The sequence below is a fragment of the Melopsittacus undulatus genome, chromosome 7 (assembly GCF_012275295.1).
Source record: "Melopsittacus undulatus isolate bMelUnd1 chromosome 7, bMelUnd1.mat.Z, whole genome shotgun sequence".
Taxonomy (NCBI): domain Eukaryota; kingdom Metazoa; phylum Chordata; class Aves; order Psittaciformes; family Psittaculidae; genus Melopsittacus; species Melopsittacus undulatus.
Window position 1 is genome coordinate 45694227 of NC_047533.1, and position 15789 is coordinate 45710015.

At 42.3% G+C, this 15789-nt stretch overlaps 1 protein-coding gene across 3 annotated transcripts in view; it reads right to left on the reverse strand.

Annotated features, from left to right (window-relative positions):
* Positions 1-3843: 3843 nt before the first annotated feature.
* Positions 3844-15789, reverse strand: part of FHDC1 (FH2 domain containing 1) — a 36160-nt gene continuing 24214 nt past the window's right edge. For all 3 annotated transcript variants that reach the window (XM_034064745.1, XM_005148946.3, XM_031048785.2), the window contains exons 9-12: positions 15454-15524; positions 13257-13374; positions 11254-11418; positions 3844-7995 (exon numbers count right to left, since the gene is read on the reverse strand). In XM_034064745.1, coding sequence (XP_033920636.1) covers positions 5956-7995; positions 11254-11418; positions 13257-13374; positions 15454-15524 — 2394 coding nt within the window. In that variant the 3' untranslated portion in view covers positions 3844-5955. The remainder of the gene's footprint in view (positions 7996-11253; positions 11419-13256; positions 13375-15453; positions 15525-15789) is intronic.

The following is a 15789-nucleotide window of genomic DNA, read 5'->3' on the forward strand; positions in this document are numbered from 1 at the left end:
AAGCAGAGTCCATCTTGCTGCTTTCTTCCCACATCTCACTGGAAGCTGGCAGCAAAAAGACTCAGCTTGCAGATTTTGCAGACAGGTTTTTGGGGAAAGACTCGCATTGGCAGAAAGAAGAAAGCAAGGGATGTAGCAAAATGGCCACTGGAGTAAAGAAATGGACAGGAAGGGGGATGAAGTGAATGGAAGAGTGAAGAAAACGTGCCATGTGAAAAGGAGATAAAGGAGAAGGATGAGTTATTTGCGGAGGTTGTAATATTTAAGAGGATGATGGAAAATTATAATAGAGGAAATAGGAGTGGGAGGAAGCAATCATGGGATGTAAAGGGGCAAATACAGCTGTAAAAGGGTGGGGAAAATCAAAACCACATTTACACCCATTTTTCATCCTAAAAAAGGAGATTAAAGATTTGCATAGGGAATACGTCTGAATCAGTTTAAAATGCTGCGTGAGAAACACCAGGAACTAAAACACAAAGCTAGCAGCATGTCCTGTTCTTAGCCCCAGAGCTGAAGTGATTCCAGCAGTTCTCAGTCAAATGCTTTCTTGCAGTGATTCAGAGGAATCCTGATTTCTCCTGGAGAATAAGGTTTAAACCTGGGCTTACCAGAAACAGTAGACACTCAGGGAAGCATGAGGATGCTAATGTCAGAGAGAAAAGCACCCATATGGCTTTTGAAAACTTGTCTCCAGTTGTGCCTACCCATTTGTCACCATCACATTTCCCCATAAGCACACATCCATAATTTCCATAGGCACATCAGCTACCAGGCTTCAGTAATTTGTAACACCTGTTGTGCCTGTATCCATCTTACTGTATTCAGTTCCTTCCCAGAAGTTGTGCTAGCCCACTAGAAACATGGAAAACCTTACTCTGTTGAAGAAACTATCAAACATGCACATAGGCAGTTCATTTGTTTCCCTAAGGCTACAGGACAGGGCCCCTGAGGACTAAGCACCAGGAGTGTGTTTACACCCATCAGCTCTGCTTTACTGCTCTCTGTTGAAAGCAGCTTTTTAGTCCTAATGACAAAGAAATGGAATGAGTAATGGGAAATAAAATTCATTGTAAACAGTAATTCAGAAGTAGTATCAATACTTACTAGCCAGCCCCTTTTGGGTGTCTGAATGAACATTGCCTCTGCCCAGTTGATAGGATTTATATTTCAGAGTAAAGAGAAAACAGTCATTTGGATGTGCTCTGGAACTAAACAGAGCTTTTGCTCTTATGCGTGTTTTTTTCTTCTGGATCACTGCAACCAGTGAAAATATGGGGTGCCTGTAGGCAGCAGAGGGATATTTGAAGCTACCACCTCTATTTATCAGTCAAAATCCTATTGTTTAAAAAGAAAAGAAGTAGTAGAGTTCATGTATTTCCTCCACTTGACCCAAGAGGAGGCATCAAAGTGTTTTGCCTTTCTTTTTTTCTCCTCTTCCCAAGAAATAAGGATGGAATAGGATAAAAAGGGGCTATTGTTCAGACCTGATCAAAAGCAAAGAGACACATCCCTGTTCAAAGGGAGCCTGTCCACAGCCTCTGCTTCAGATGGGGTCAACAGTCTCAGAAACACATGTAACCCTCTCCCCTCTGTGCAGACAAGGCCACCCTTGCTGAGTATTTGCTTGGCCACCACAAACCTCACCCTGAACACCAGCACTACAACCAATGTGCTCAGGTCCCCTTGGTGCACCCTAATGGTTCAGTGCCAGTAGAAAGGACATCAGCAGCTGGAGGTTAATGAGGATTTTTCTTTCCCTTTTTTTGTTAATCAGAGCAAGCTGCAAGTTGTGACTGCACCCTCAGCCTTCAGCCTGAAAACACACAGAAACCAAACCCACAGCAAGGAACAACCACTGGCTAGAAACAGTTTGCTCCAAGTGCAGGTAGTTGATGCTGGTGGTGGTGACCACACACTGGGAAGATAAACATGCTCTCCTTCAACAAGAACCTTCACACATTCATCGCCTCAGTGCCACTTTCTTCTACAGTTGCAAGGATATTTGTGCAGACACCAGTTTTAACAGTGTACAAGGTTTCCAGAATGCATCTTTCAGACAGGAGAACATGACAGGCCTTTTAACACTGGCTTAGGAGTAATGAATACGTAATGTATTTCTGGCTATTTGGACAGTGATGTGGCTAAAACAAACTCCTTTGTTTTCAGCAGCTGTTAACAATACCTGTAGGGAGCTGTTCCCAAGGCAGTTATCTCTGGCACTGGCGGCAGTAGGATGTAAACAGCATGGATCAGGTTAATGGAAAACACTGAGCAGCCAAATCTCAAAGGAGCCGTGTTTAGCTGGGCTTCTCTTGCAGGGATTACATTCTCATGTGTAGCAGCAGCAGCGACGGCTTTTGGAGGGCAGGTCTTCCTTGGGGTCGGTGTGCGCTGAGCTGGAGGCAGCAAGCCTGGCTGAGGGTATGCAATTACAGTCACAGTATATGAGCTCAGGGTCAGCACCCAGCTAATGCACCACATACCTCCAGCATGGAGCTGGCTCAGGTCTGGTTAGGTCAGAGCCAATGTGTGGCTGTCTGCATCCGTCCACACAGACATACCCTAAGATTAGAAAGATACAGATGGGTTATTTTGAATTACATAGTCCAGACTTGTACACTGTAGGAGGTGTGATGAGAACTCTTTCTGTCTTTCTTGATAATTTAATGAGCTGTTGTAATGAGGGATACATTGAGCCCCTCATTTGTATGCAGTTCCCACATGAGATGTGAATATTAAATTCCTCTAAGTATGAATCAGCACCTCTTACTCCCACAGTTCTTTCGCCTATCTCTCAATCTCCCCAAGCTCCACAGATCCAGATCTCCTTGTGGTCTCCTGGACCCCCCTACTTCACTGCCACCTCAACAGCCACCAAAGGAGAATGATGCTCCCCATCTGCCCCCAGTGACAGTCAGAAGCATTGCCCACTTGGCAGAACAAAGCTGGAGAAAAGGTCTCTGTTGCTTCCTGAAAACTGACTGCAACTGGGCTAGCCCTGTGGCCTCTTAGTGTTTGAGAAACTTGCATGACATGGGAAATTAAACCTAGAGGGCATCGCTGCCTCTGACAGCTGGTAGTTTAAATAATGAATTGGTAATTATAAACCCTTTTGAAATAAAAATGAAGTTTAAAAAAACATAAACTCCTGAGACACACCTTTTGACGGTGTGAAGGGCTTTCCCACATAGATTCCACCAGCAGCCATCACTCAGCACTGGCAGACAGCAGGTGTTTGCCACTCCGTACGGGGAGACACACACTCACCAAACACGAAAAGTCAGGGGCTAAACAAGTTTGCAAATAGCAGCAATTCCAGTCCAAAAATCATTTCCATAGCAGAGGGGAGGAAGTGCTCCCTGAGGACAAGGAGGCTGGGCTGGCTTTAGCTTTTTTCCTTCTGAATAGATGTTCTTTTGTACACAGTAAAGAAGGAAAACTAATGGGAGAATTGGGTGAAAATGAGAAATTCAGAATTGCAGTGTAAAAGTCACCACCTGCTCCTGCAAAACAGGCTATTCTTTATTTCCAAAGTCCTGGGAGTTGTAAACCCAGATTTCTCAATCAAATGTGCTAAGCTAAAAGGCATGAAGATAGCGACAGATCCAGACTTGTTAGTGCCACGAACATTTGTCTTGGCCACAACATACAATGTGTACACGGCGTGCTGCATCTACCAATCTAATGCCTTCCATGTTATACCAAACCTGCACAAAAAGTCCTGCTCAGAAATGTTCAGAAACTGAAGTTCAGAAAGTGAAAACTGTCTTAGTATAAAACCAAACCTCAAACCTGGCATTTGAAGTGCCAGAATTTCTGCTGTAAAGTCCTTCCTTTTGGGGCTTAACCACAGTGACCTACACCCAGACTCCAGTTGTGTGAGATCTCCAGGACTAAAGCCAAGAGCATAACAGGGAAGAGAAAATACAAACCTCATACCCAGTAAATGGGAACTTTATTAAACTACCGAGTTACTCCGAAATGTATAAATGCTCCATTAAATACATTCAGTTCTCTTTTACACAGATTTATAGAAATTTATTTACATGTTCCAAACACATTTAAATTATTTTTCAAGCTTGCTACCAATAACTTTTTGTTTTCTTTTCTTAAAAAAAAAAAAAGGGAAAAAAGTCAATCATCTGCTCTTGCAGATGTGCATACATACACACAGATACAAATAAGGGAGATGCTTTTGAATCTAAGCCATAGGGGAGGCAGTATCCAAAAAGCTTATAGGGTTTCAAGCAAAGATTTGCCCCTGCCGAAAAGTGGGCTATGTAAGTTTTCCTTGTGGGACAGACTCAAAGAAGAGGCCCTGTGCAATACTTAACAGGGTTTGGGTATGATGTCTGCATCTAAATTTGCTGGTATGTGGGAAAAGCTAAAGGCCCCTTACCAAATCCAAAACACAAAGTTAGCTGGGCCTGATACCTGTCCATGAGAAACATGTGAGCAATTAAATGGCTCATTCTCACTGAATTACGCTCTCTGGCACTGATGGATAGAGCAGACAAACAGATCAACCACTAGTAAGTCAATGCCACTTGTTCCTTTTATTTTCCATTTTATTCTTAAATGAGGCTTCATTCATAAGTGAATAAAAAAGCAACTCTTTAAGTAGGATGCTTGGGAGAACAGCAATCAGTTTCCCCGCCTACATATATGTCTCTTGGGAAGATGCATGGCATGCTGAACAAGTTTTCCCTCATTCTCTGTACCTTAGTCTGACTGGAGTTAAAATTTGTATCTGCAGGAAAAAAGAGGTGCTTTTATTTTGTAAAAAGCTTATCAAATACTAGCTTAATTCATCCCTTAGAGTCTTTAAAACATTAAAAACCACATTCGAAGCAACCAAGGAAGTCTACAAAAACATAGTCATGCATAAGCTCTGTGTTTCATGCTAAATATTCGTGTTGACAGGGAGAGGGAGAGGAGGACGAGGAGGAAGGGAAACTATGGCTCATCAGAGCCATTGCAACATTCAAGTAATTTGGTAGTAGATAAACCAGTGGAAACATGGAATGGTAAGAAAGTGCTCAGCACTACATCGCAGCCTTCCAGAGTTGAACTGCAAACATCCTTGATATGTATCATAAATATATGGCACTTCTGTATGACCAAAAGCTGGCGAGTTTGCTTGTGACTGAAGCAGGTCAGGAGTAGTCATCATCCCAATGGTTACTGATGGCCCTGCAATAGGCACAGCTTCCAGTCGTGCTACTCGATGCAGCACTAGCCATATCTACTTGTGCATGCAAGACAATGCTGCCACATTCTTGGAGAATAAGCCTCCTGTCCAGCAGAAAGCCCTCTCCAGACACACATACATTCATACAACATGCTATAAATTCTTCAGTGAGGTTAAGGACAGCCACAAACAGCAAATGTTTTGTTTTACTTGTTTTTGGCCAGCAGTTCTCAGTCTGTCCAATTGCCAGCAATGGACTTAGTAACAGGCAAAAAGAGTTCCTGAATCCAAAGAACTGAAAAGCAAAGGAAAGCACAATCACCTAAGTTTGTTTTCAGTACTGTTCCACAGGATTCACTTTGACATTGAGTAAGGAACCAACTCACACAAAGGCTTGAGTCCTAGGAAGAATCTTATGTACACAAAAACTGGCCTTTATCCATGTTTCCTGTCACAAAGCGTTTAATCTTGTAGTTTAACTTCTTAAAAATTTTGGCTTTTGGTGACCTTCCATATGACAAATATGCACAGGTTTGCTGGTACGCTCATGTTCCATCACAGTAGCTTCAAATACATTCAAATTCATAAAAAAGGATGTAGACCAGAACACAACTATTTGCCCTTTTCCAATGATGTCCTGAATTTCAATGAGCACATGATGATGCTTAGCAACAGTGTTACTGTTTCAAGGAATTTCACCATACAGACATCCAGTGCTTGAACAAGAGTTCACATTCCAATAGTCAAAAATACCCTCTCCCTTATTTCAGTAACGGCTTCAGTATTTTACCAATTGCAGTCCGGTTTGCATCTTTCAGTTTAAGAGAGGTCTTCTCCCCTGCTCCTTGCTCCTTTGGTGCAGGTTCTACTTTAGTGCTGATGGCTTCTTCCTGCAGGATGCTTCTTCCAACCATTCTGGCACTATTTGCTCTCTTTAAGGTACTCACATTGTTCTCCTTTGGACTCGGATCATCAGAGGTCGCTGCTGGCTTTGCTTTAGGCAGCCTCTGGGACACAGACCTTGTGATGGTTGGAGGTCTGGACGAGGTGGACAGATCCACTTTCGCACGCTTTGAAGAAGAAGCCACCGTATTCCTCGCAAAGTTTGGGACAGCAGATGGTGTTCTGGGAACACTGGCTGTGGCAACCTTGGTGTCATCTGTAGGGGCCTGGGGTTTTACACTGGAGCGACACATCTTCATTTCATCTGTCTTTGATTTGACATTACTCCTAACAGGTTTAGAGCTTGGCTTCTTAAGAGAGACTCTGTCCCTCTCAAAATGGGCACTGCTCGAGGTGAAAGTGCCTCTTTGTAACCTTGGCTCTTCTACTGACATGCTGTGCCTGTAGGGACTTCTTGGCAGCGTGTCTGTTGTGCCTCGGACAGAGCTGCGGTGCGAGAACCGGCTTTCCACTGTGCTAGTTTCACGAGGTGCTGGCTTGGCTTCTGGCTTTTTCACACTGCTTGGTGCTCTGTTTGACCGAGAAATGGGCACCACTTTCCTCATACTTTCATTCTCAGAGGCATTCAAAGTTCTTACAGGCCTGGAAGGAGCTGTGTGGCTAGAGCGAGTGCCACTGGATTTTGAGGAGCTTGGAGATCTGTCTTTCAGAGAGTTTCTCTTTGGTCCTGCTGAGTCCCTGTTTTTTATGGGCTTTTCTTTAGGAAGGGCATGCTTGCTATTGGCATCATCCTTATCATTTGCTGAAGTGTGAAGATCCTTGGCAGAAGCAGAATTCAGGTTTGAGAAGAATGTTCTAGCTCTGCATTGAGCATTATTCCCAGAAGAGCGTGCTTTGCCAGCCCCAATTCTTATTTCATTGCCTGCAGATTTAAAGTCATTTCCCTCTTCAGAGTCCAGTGTCAAAGAACAATCAGTTGTTGTGTCTGACACATAGAACATTGGCCCATCTTCCCTACTTCCTGAAACGCTTGTATCCATAGATACAGGGCTGCTACTGCTGGGCTCTGAAGCTTCACTCTTGCAACCCACTGCTTTGGCTTTATGGTCATGGGCCTCTCTGGAACTTCTGCAAGCTGGAGGCAGGTCATCATCGGCAGTGCTAAGGGAATGAAAGCTTAGATCATCTAGAGTCTCCAGGTCTGTCCCACCAGCATCCTCCAAATAGATTAAAGGTGTTTCCTCTGCAGGCTTCGCTCCTTGAATATCAAACTTATGTAATCCTTTAACAAGTTCACGCTCCTCAATTGCAAGGGCCAGAGCATTTATATCTGTGGACTCCTCGCAGGACACATTGGCAGTGTGCACATTGAAGTCGGTGCTTCTTTGTGAGTAACGGGTACCAGGACCGGTTGAGCCGCTGAAGTGACTGGGCTGAGCTGGAGGCACCTGCAGTAGGCCACCACTTTTCACTTTGATTTCAGACTGTTGGTCTAAGTGCAATGTATTTAAGTTGAGATCTCTTGTTTCTTTGGATTCAGTCCAGGCTACATTTGGTCTTGCTTGTCGGGTATTTGCACGGGGAAGGCTGTTAAACTTGTTTGGATCCTCATCTTTTGAGATTTCCAGGAAACTCTGCAACTCCCTGTCTGCAGTAATCCCCAAAGAAAGTCGAGAGCGTCTAGAATTGGGGTTTCTGTACGAAGGGATTTGCGATCTCTGTTGTAAGAAGGGAAGAAATTCTTCAAGTCCTTTTTTGGCCAACATCTCCACATCATTTTCACTGCTGCTCCGCCCAAAGTTCCCAAGCTCTCCAGCTGCCCAGGATCGACGCTTCTCCTCCAGCTCCTTTCGCCTTTGCAGATTATGAAGTTCCTGGATCTCTCGTTCCCTATTTTCCTGATGAGAAAAAGCATAAACACATCTCAGAGGAAGTGTCCTATGCATGAGAACAAGCTACACTCCTTTATCTTCCTTTTTATTTCTTCCCATCAATGTCAGCTCTTATTGCTATCGCACTGCCCCAACCCCTAAAACATACACAGACAAAACCACAATGGCACCCACAGCCCACAACCATTAATTGTATGGAGAGCACGGTGAGTGTCAGGATGGTGGAGCTAGGTTTTTTTCAGTGATATCCAGTGACAGGACAAGGGGCAGTGGGTGTAAACTGGAGCATAGGAGGTTCCATGTGAACATCAGGAAAAACTTCTTTACTGTAAGAGTGACAGAGCACTGGAACAGGTTGCCCAGGGGTGTTGTGGAGTCTCCTATGTTGGAGACATTCAAGGCCCGCCTGGACAAGTTCCTATGTGATGTACTCTAGGTTAGCCTGCTCTTGCAGGGGGGTTGGACTAGATGATCTTTCGAGGTCCCTTCCAGCCCTTGGGATTCTGTGATTCCCTGTGTAAATAACGATGGCAGCCCATCAGCCTGGTCAGCGTCAGAAAAAAATGTGCAAGTGCCTGCAGAGACCAAGAACGTGACCTATCAAACACAAGCAGATGTCAAATCCAGACAGAGTTCCTGCTATAAAATGGAGAGTTTCAAGCCCCCAACAAGTTTAAAGTTAGCAGTTTTATCAGGTGAGTAAAACTCTACCTAATCATTACATTCACATTTTAGCACAAACTTGTCTGACGAGCACACAGCCAATGTGTTCCTTCCACCCTCCCTTATTACAATTGCAATTGTTCCTCAGCAAGTGCAGTGTCTACAGGGCCCTATTTATCTCTGACTCGAACATTATGGGTTGGAAATGTTGTGAAAAGACATTACTTAATTGCATATGAAAGCAAACAGAAGTTTACACAATGCCTTACAATCATTACTTAGACTGCAAGTGAACCCCTCAAGGACCATTAATCAATACTTCATTTCAGTTTTGGATCTTGTATTCACTGTTGGCTTCAAAAACTGGCAACTATTGCGTAGAAGTTGCCCAGGGCAAGCTGGAGATTTTGGCAGCCAGGCTAAGGAGTTTTGGTTCAGGATGCCATAGGAAGAGGTAGTTTGTGTTTGAAAGACAACACAGTAACACCTGTTTACTAAAATCATTAACAGTAGATTACTGCAAATATCAACCTTTTAACTGTCACCTCTAGGCTTCAGATTTAATCTAGGTGAACCTTTGGTTGAACTTTCCAGGTTCTTGTCTGAAATGGAAAGCTTGGTTTTCTAAAGCCAGTACAGCTGTAGGGAAAGAAAGAGGAGGGAGGCCAGTCTTGACAGAGGATTCCTAGATCACATTATTTTCCAGCATGTTGTTTAATCCATTCAGAGCAATGACACTGTTTAAAATAACCCACACCTATATTTGTCTGAAGCACTGTCTAGCTTGATCTTCCCATTGTTGTGACAACAGAAGAGCACACAACTAGGAAAAGTTGCCTGAAACCTTTCAGTAAACAAAAGCCTAATGCTGAAGCTCGTCTTGATGAATGGGTTAATCTATACCTCTTAAAGAGGATTTGAGACTAAACTGGTCTCTGAAAGACAAGATGCATTAAGAGACCCAAGAAATCTGAACACCTAAGACAGGATAAAAACAAAAGCTTGCAGAAAAAATGGCTGTGGCAGAGAGCTTTCTTTCAGGTATGGAATTACAGAATGAATTCTTGCCAAATGCTAAAGCTCAACTCTAAATATCACATTGTGAAGAGAAATGGATAAAAATAGTTGTAGATATTATTCTTATACCCTGTATGAGACACAGAACATTTTAACCTCACCCAAAATAGGTTTTGGGAGATTTTAGTAAAAAAAAAATCTATTTTAAATACACAAAGACATGTTTAAGCATTTGAAATACGTGCACCTTGTGTTATAAGCCATCATTTGACTGCTGGCTGTGCAGTCCACACATCACAGTCATTTTTCACAACTGCAATCTTTAGTCTGAATTGTTCTGTTAATATGTAGGGGCAAAACTTAACCTCACAAAATACATAGTAAGCAAAACCTCTCAATATTTGCAAATAAGAGACTAATTTGTCATTTTTAGTGTAACTACTTACTACAGGGAAAGGAAGAAAAATTCCCATCGGACCTTAAAGTAGTATCTATCCAACAGTAATGTGTGACTATGAATTAAATCCCCAGTCCCAAATAACTGAACATATATTCACAATGTCATGTCTCATTAAAATGCCTGCAGTAGTTACCACTATTTGGTTTTATATGTTTATATAATGTTCACACAGATGCGTAACTATGTGTTGTCTTGGGTGGTAGAGGTTAGGCAAGTTAATGGTACAAGCATGTTAGCTGAACATCCTGTCAGCTTGCTATAAATCAGGATTATTCTCTCTTTTCTGAACTAAAGCTCTTATACAAAGTGTTGTCAAATGCAGATTGCGTAAGGAAGAAAAATAAAGATGTGTGGATCCATCTAATTCATGCTATTTATAAAGGCCTAAAAACTATCTGTAACAATAGGCAGACTTTGCACAACCAAAACTGTTGCCAACGCCAATACTGCTCCTTCATCTTAATATATTTTGCAATATCTGGGACCAATTCAGAGTACTTTGCAAATGAATGGTAACACTGGGGTGATGTATCTTGCTTCTGTATGCCTGTTTAATTTCTTGAGTTTTCACCCACAATAAGCATTTGAAAGAACAAAGTAGAATACAGTCCTGACTTTGCTTGGCCAAGTGTATCTAGTCATGTAGGGGAGGGCAGGGAAGAGCTTGAGCTAGTGCTGATTCAGGCTGGTATACACATGTAATGCGGTGCCATATCTTAAGGTCTTTACAGTGATCTAACACTACAAGTCCAAGGGCTGAACAGCGAGCACTAGTCAGGAAGTCTGCAATCTGTCTCACCGCTCAGCTAAGCAACAGCCAGGCTCCTCACCAGAAGAGAAGGAAGGAGCCCAGTTATAAGCCAGCCAATAGACTACCCTGAAGTATTATCTCAGTGGTCTAGTTGCCTGCAGCAGAAGATGCAGAGCAGTGGGGCTGCACAGAGTTCTGGGCACTATGACCACTTCCCACCTGGTTTATGGCAAGAAATGCCTACAAGAGGGCAGTTTGCTGTAGCCATTCAAGCAAATATGTCAAGTATCACAAGATATAAAATGTCCCTTTAAGCAGAAAAACAACTTAATTAATGCGAGCAATGTGTGAGAATCTCATTCAGTGCTCTTACCTTAACAGCCTTGTTGAATCTTATGCAGAAATCCCTGAATATCTGGAAACATTCATCCAACTTCATAGTTTCTTTGTCTTCACAGAAAAAGTCAATAAGAGCATTTCCCTCCTTTTGTAATTCTTGTTTCTGGTGTTCAAGCTCCTTTAGATGTCTTACAGCAAACTGTAGCAAAAAAAAATCCCAACAAAACATACATGACATGAACCAGACTGAAAAATTAAAGTTACAACAGGCCTAACGTATATATTAGGAACTTATAAAATTCATGTTCCAACCTAGGATCTGTTACAGAGGCCAAGAAATTAACACTTTGAAAGATAACTCCTGCTAACAAAAAATGTGTCATTGCAGGAGTCAGATGGAAACACATGTATTTTAAGACATCCAGAAAACGACCCTTAAGGTAGCACCTTGAATCATAAGTGTAGAGCTATACAGTCATGGTTAGATCAGTGGAAAAAGATTCAGGAGGAAGAGAATAAGGCTGTGGTTAGACTTCGAGTAGCAGAACTGCTTAAAGTACTTTGAGCAGCTGCCCCTCTGTCCCCCCATCTGCACCACCAGCCATTCACTCCCACACAATCCCAATCCCACCTGTAGCTCAAAGTAACCCAGGAAGAAAAGATAATCTGTTCTCTGACAATGTCTAACTCATGATCACCTAACTCATGATCACCTAAAGGGTGGGAATACGCAGCTGGAGGCACTAGTGCACATTTAAGCCAACCCTGCTTAAGTTACTTGGCAAATGATGGCAGGAGGATAGGACCAAATCTTGTTAGTCTGAAAAAGAAATGCCCAATAAAAAGATGGATTGAAGATAAACTGGACAATTAATAAAAGCATCCATAGAAAATCAGTTCCTCCTACTTATTTCAGTAATTTATTCACAAGGTTGAGATAATGAAAGCTGACTTTTAAATCAGCTTGGTTATCACCTGTAATTTAGAAGCAAAAACCGGAAGTGTTTATGTAAGGTATGCATTTGTAAAATGATTTTTCCCCCAACGCTTCTTTTGGAATGTGGCCTGAACAAGGTTGTAGTGTTACATAAAACCAGCTATCGAATTTAAAAAAAATCCCAAACATGTTAGAACATAACATTAAAGAGTCTGGGTGCGATGGATGAAAGCCAACAATTTGGAGTGCGTGAGGACAGGTATTTCAATCTTAACCTGCCTCTTTCTTCATCAACTTTTCATCTCCTGAAAAACTGCAGGGGCTATTAACTACATTTGCAAGTTGAAAATCAGGGCGGGTTAAATTCCAGATCAACACCTGCTTTCTTACTGTTAATAATCATCTACAGTGTGAAACAGAAAGATCATTTAACCGAAGTATAATATGTATTTCTTCAGGCATCGCCACATACTCAGAAAATACCAAGAACTCTGCTTCAAAGTTAAGTGCTATACACATCCATGTCTATAATGTGACTGCAGTACTAAAAAAGGAAAAGGAGAACCAACCCAGAACTAACGATATGGCTCAGAATACTACACTCTGTGCTAAGTAGAGAAAACAGTCCCTTAACCTTCCAGCTTCTAACAATATTTCTTCAGTCACCCAACATCAGGATCCTTATGCATAGTACAGCCTCAGCTAAAGCTGGCATGCTCCAGTATAACATAACAGACAGACACTGTTTTGGGCAGCTGTGAAGTACAAAACCAGTGACCAATCCAAAGTGTCTTCTGTTTTAACCACTGATGTTCATCAGTGGTTTCATAGGCATTAAACACACTTGCCTAACAAGCCTTGGGCAATGTACACTCAATATCCCTCCCCGTACAAACATAGTCCTTCCAACACTTACTTGACAAACAGCATGTAGTTGGAACACCTCTGTACAACTTATAGGGTAGACATATTAAAATAATGCTTCTGTTTATTCATATGCGCACATGTTTATTAACATGTCCACACAAATTACATTCAGCTGAGGAATACTCCTGTATTCAGGCAACAATATAACACATTAACACAGATATCCCACAAACCTGGAGAAAGCTTTCCATCTGGTGAAAGAGCTTTGGGTCTCGCTGAATGCTGTCTTTAACAGATCTTGCCTTGAAAGACAGCGAGTGGAGCTCTGCTTCTATATTATCAATGGATAACCTAAAAATAGCACATACAGAGAATGTTTATTGAGGGGGAAGGAGCTGCCTACAGGTTATCCACAATACGCTTCAAAAATGGATGTTTAACATGAGGTGCAACCTGACTATCAAACAAGACCTGCTTGTTCAGGACATCTTTCCAGAGTAGACACTGAAAGTTAAGAGAGAGATAAGCAGATATCTTCTTATTTGCAACCTGAAAAGATTCCCATAGGGTGTGGTTTCACCATTAAGTCCAGCCAGTCCTACCCCTTTACCATGAGAAAGGGGAATGCCACCCTGCCTCTGACCAGGTGTTCCTTTTCTCTCCCTGGTGCTTCTGTTAGCACTCATTTCTAGCCACATCTGTATACTGAAAATTAACCTAGGAAAGGGAAAAAACAATTTGCTCCCAAGTGGATCATTTGCTTGGTCCAGCTGATTACATGACTGTTCAAGTGCAGGAGCTGGCATAAAAAGGGGGTCACAAGGGACTGCCAGCCAGGACTACCCATTTTGGCAGCAGCGTTTGGCATATTATGTTCTTCTAAGCAGCCTACACAGTCTCAACCCAGCAGCTGTAACATTCATCCTTGTACCACATACCAGCAGCAGAGCTGTTCCTGTGGAGAGTTAACTTGGAAATCGAAGACCACAGGAAAGAGCTCTGACCTGATGTAATCTAAGCTTTATCCTGCGAGATCCACAGGCCATGCAACAGGAGCTCCCACCCAAATCTCTCAGTCTGAGGGTTAAACGCTTCTAATCTATGGCACTTCCTTCACAAGGGAAATGAGCATTGCCTAGGAGTTGAAAAACTACAGCTTCCAAAATGTTAAAAACTAAAACCATGCTCCTAACTAAGGAAATCTTACCAGCAGCATGACTTAAAACAGTAAAGCTGAATAATAAGTGGCAGACTAACAAAGCAGCGGATGGTGACAGCATGCATAAGTTGGTCAGTGCACACACATATGAATATAATGTGTGCTATTTTCTTCTCTGCTTACTTCATCTGCAAAAGTTAGTTCCCTGTTCAGGACAGATCATGAGTGTTTTTGCAAATAAGAAAAGCAGAAGATACAGGCTATGTTTTTCTGCCTGTGAAGGAGAAAGAGGATGGCTTACAAGTAAAGAAGGCAAGACAATCAGAAAATAAACATAATGGTGGTTGTTTTAACATCATCTAATAGTAAGGATTTATGAGTAACTTGTATATGACAGTTGTCTCTAATAAAGATCTTCCCCATGCCCAATGGTGAGACAGGCATTTAATTTTGTTTCATTTTCCTGTACAGAGTGCATTTCCTGAACAGATTCCAATGTGATTTACAACAGAAGTTGTTCAGCATTAACAAATGTGATCAAAACCAAAGCAGCTAGCAAAAATATGGCCAGGTTTGGGATTCTGCCTGTTCCCCTGCTGTTTGCCAGGGGGCCTGCATGCTGAGGGAAGCCACATTCCCCAGCAGGCCACAAGGCAGACCACCAGAAAGGTGTGTGGGTTGGATGGCAGAGAGCCACACAGGTGGTCCCTCAAGAGTCTTCTGATTAACTCCATGACCACTCCTTCCTTCAGAAGATTTCAGTCTCCTTTGCAGACATTACTTAGCCCTCCATCAGATCTAAGAGATTGGATCCATTTAACAGCTGGGAGAAGAATGTAAATAGACTGCCCAAAGCTCAAGAGTTAAGGAAATAGCAAAAATGGGAATGGAACTTCAGCACTGCTAGGTTCCAGTTCTAACAGAAGCCAGGGCCAGTACCTGCTCAGAGACACATGAAAACTGGTGTAAGAAAAACCAGTAACATGCTTTTATTTCAATCCCTTCAAAAGAACACACATGTATATGTATTTGACAGAGACAAAACTACCAATAAACCATGGAGATCATGTCATAAAATCCCTCATACCTGAAGGCGCATTGCAGGCATACTTCTGCTAGCAAATGGAAATGAAGCCCTCAAAGCTATAGTAAACATCTGTAAAGATATCAGGTTTTGTGCCAAGATTTCTCTGAATAAGCCTCACTGCTTCACAAATAAGAACACAAATAAGTCAGTTTTACCACAAGTTCTCAGTTTTCTTTTGACTTACCTGGCGGCATCATGAACATCCCTAATTTTTTCTGAGAAGCTGAGAAGAGCAGCATCTTTCTTTTGGGCTTCCTGAAACAAACAAAACAAAACCAAAACACACACAATCCATTAACATTCCACCACCATGCCAAAGTCCATAAGCCCAGCAATTCTAAAGCCTCTAGAAGAGCACTTAAAGGTTTCTCTGCTGCACTGTTTTTCTTCCCATCCAACCCTAATACAATTGAGCAGAGGACATCACTTAACAAGAGGGAAGCATGAGAACTGAAAACTTTAAACAAGGGCTTCCACTTCCAGTGTACAATAACAGCTGCCTCTGCCAGTGAATACAAGT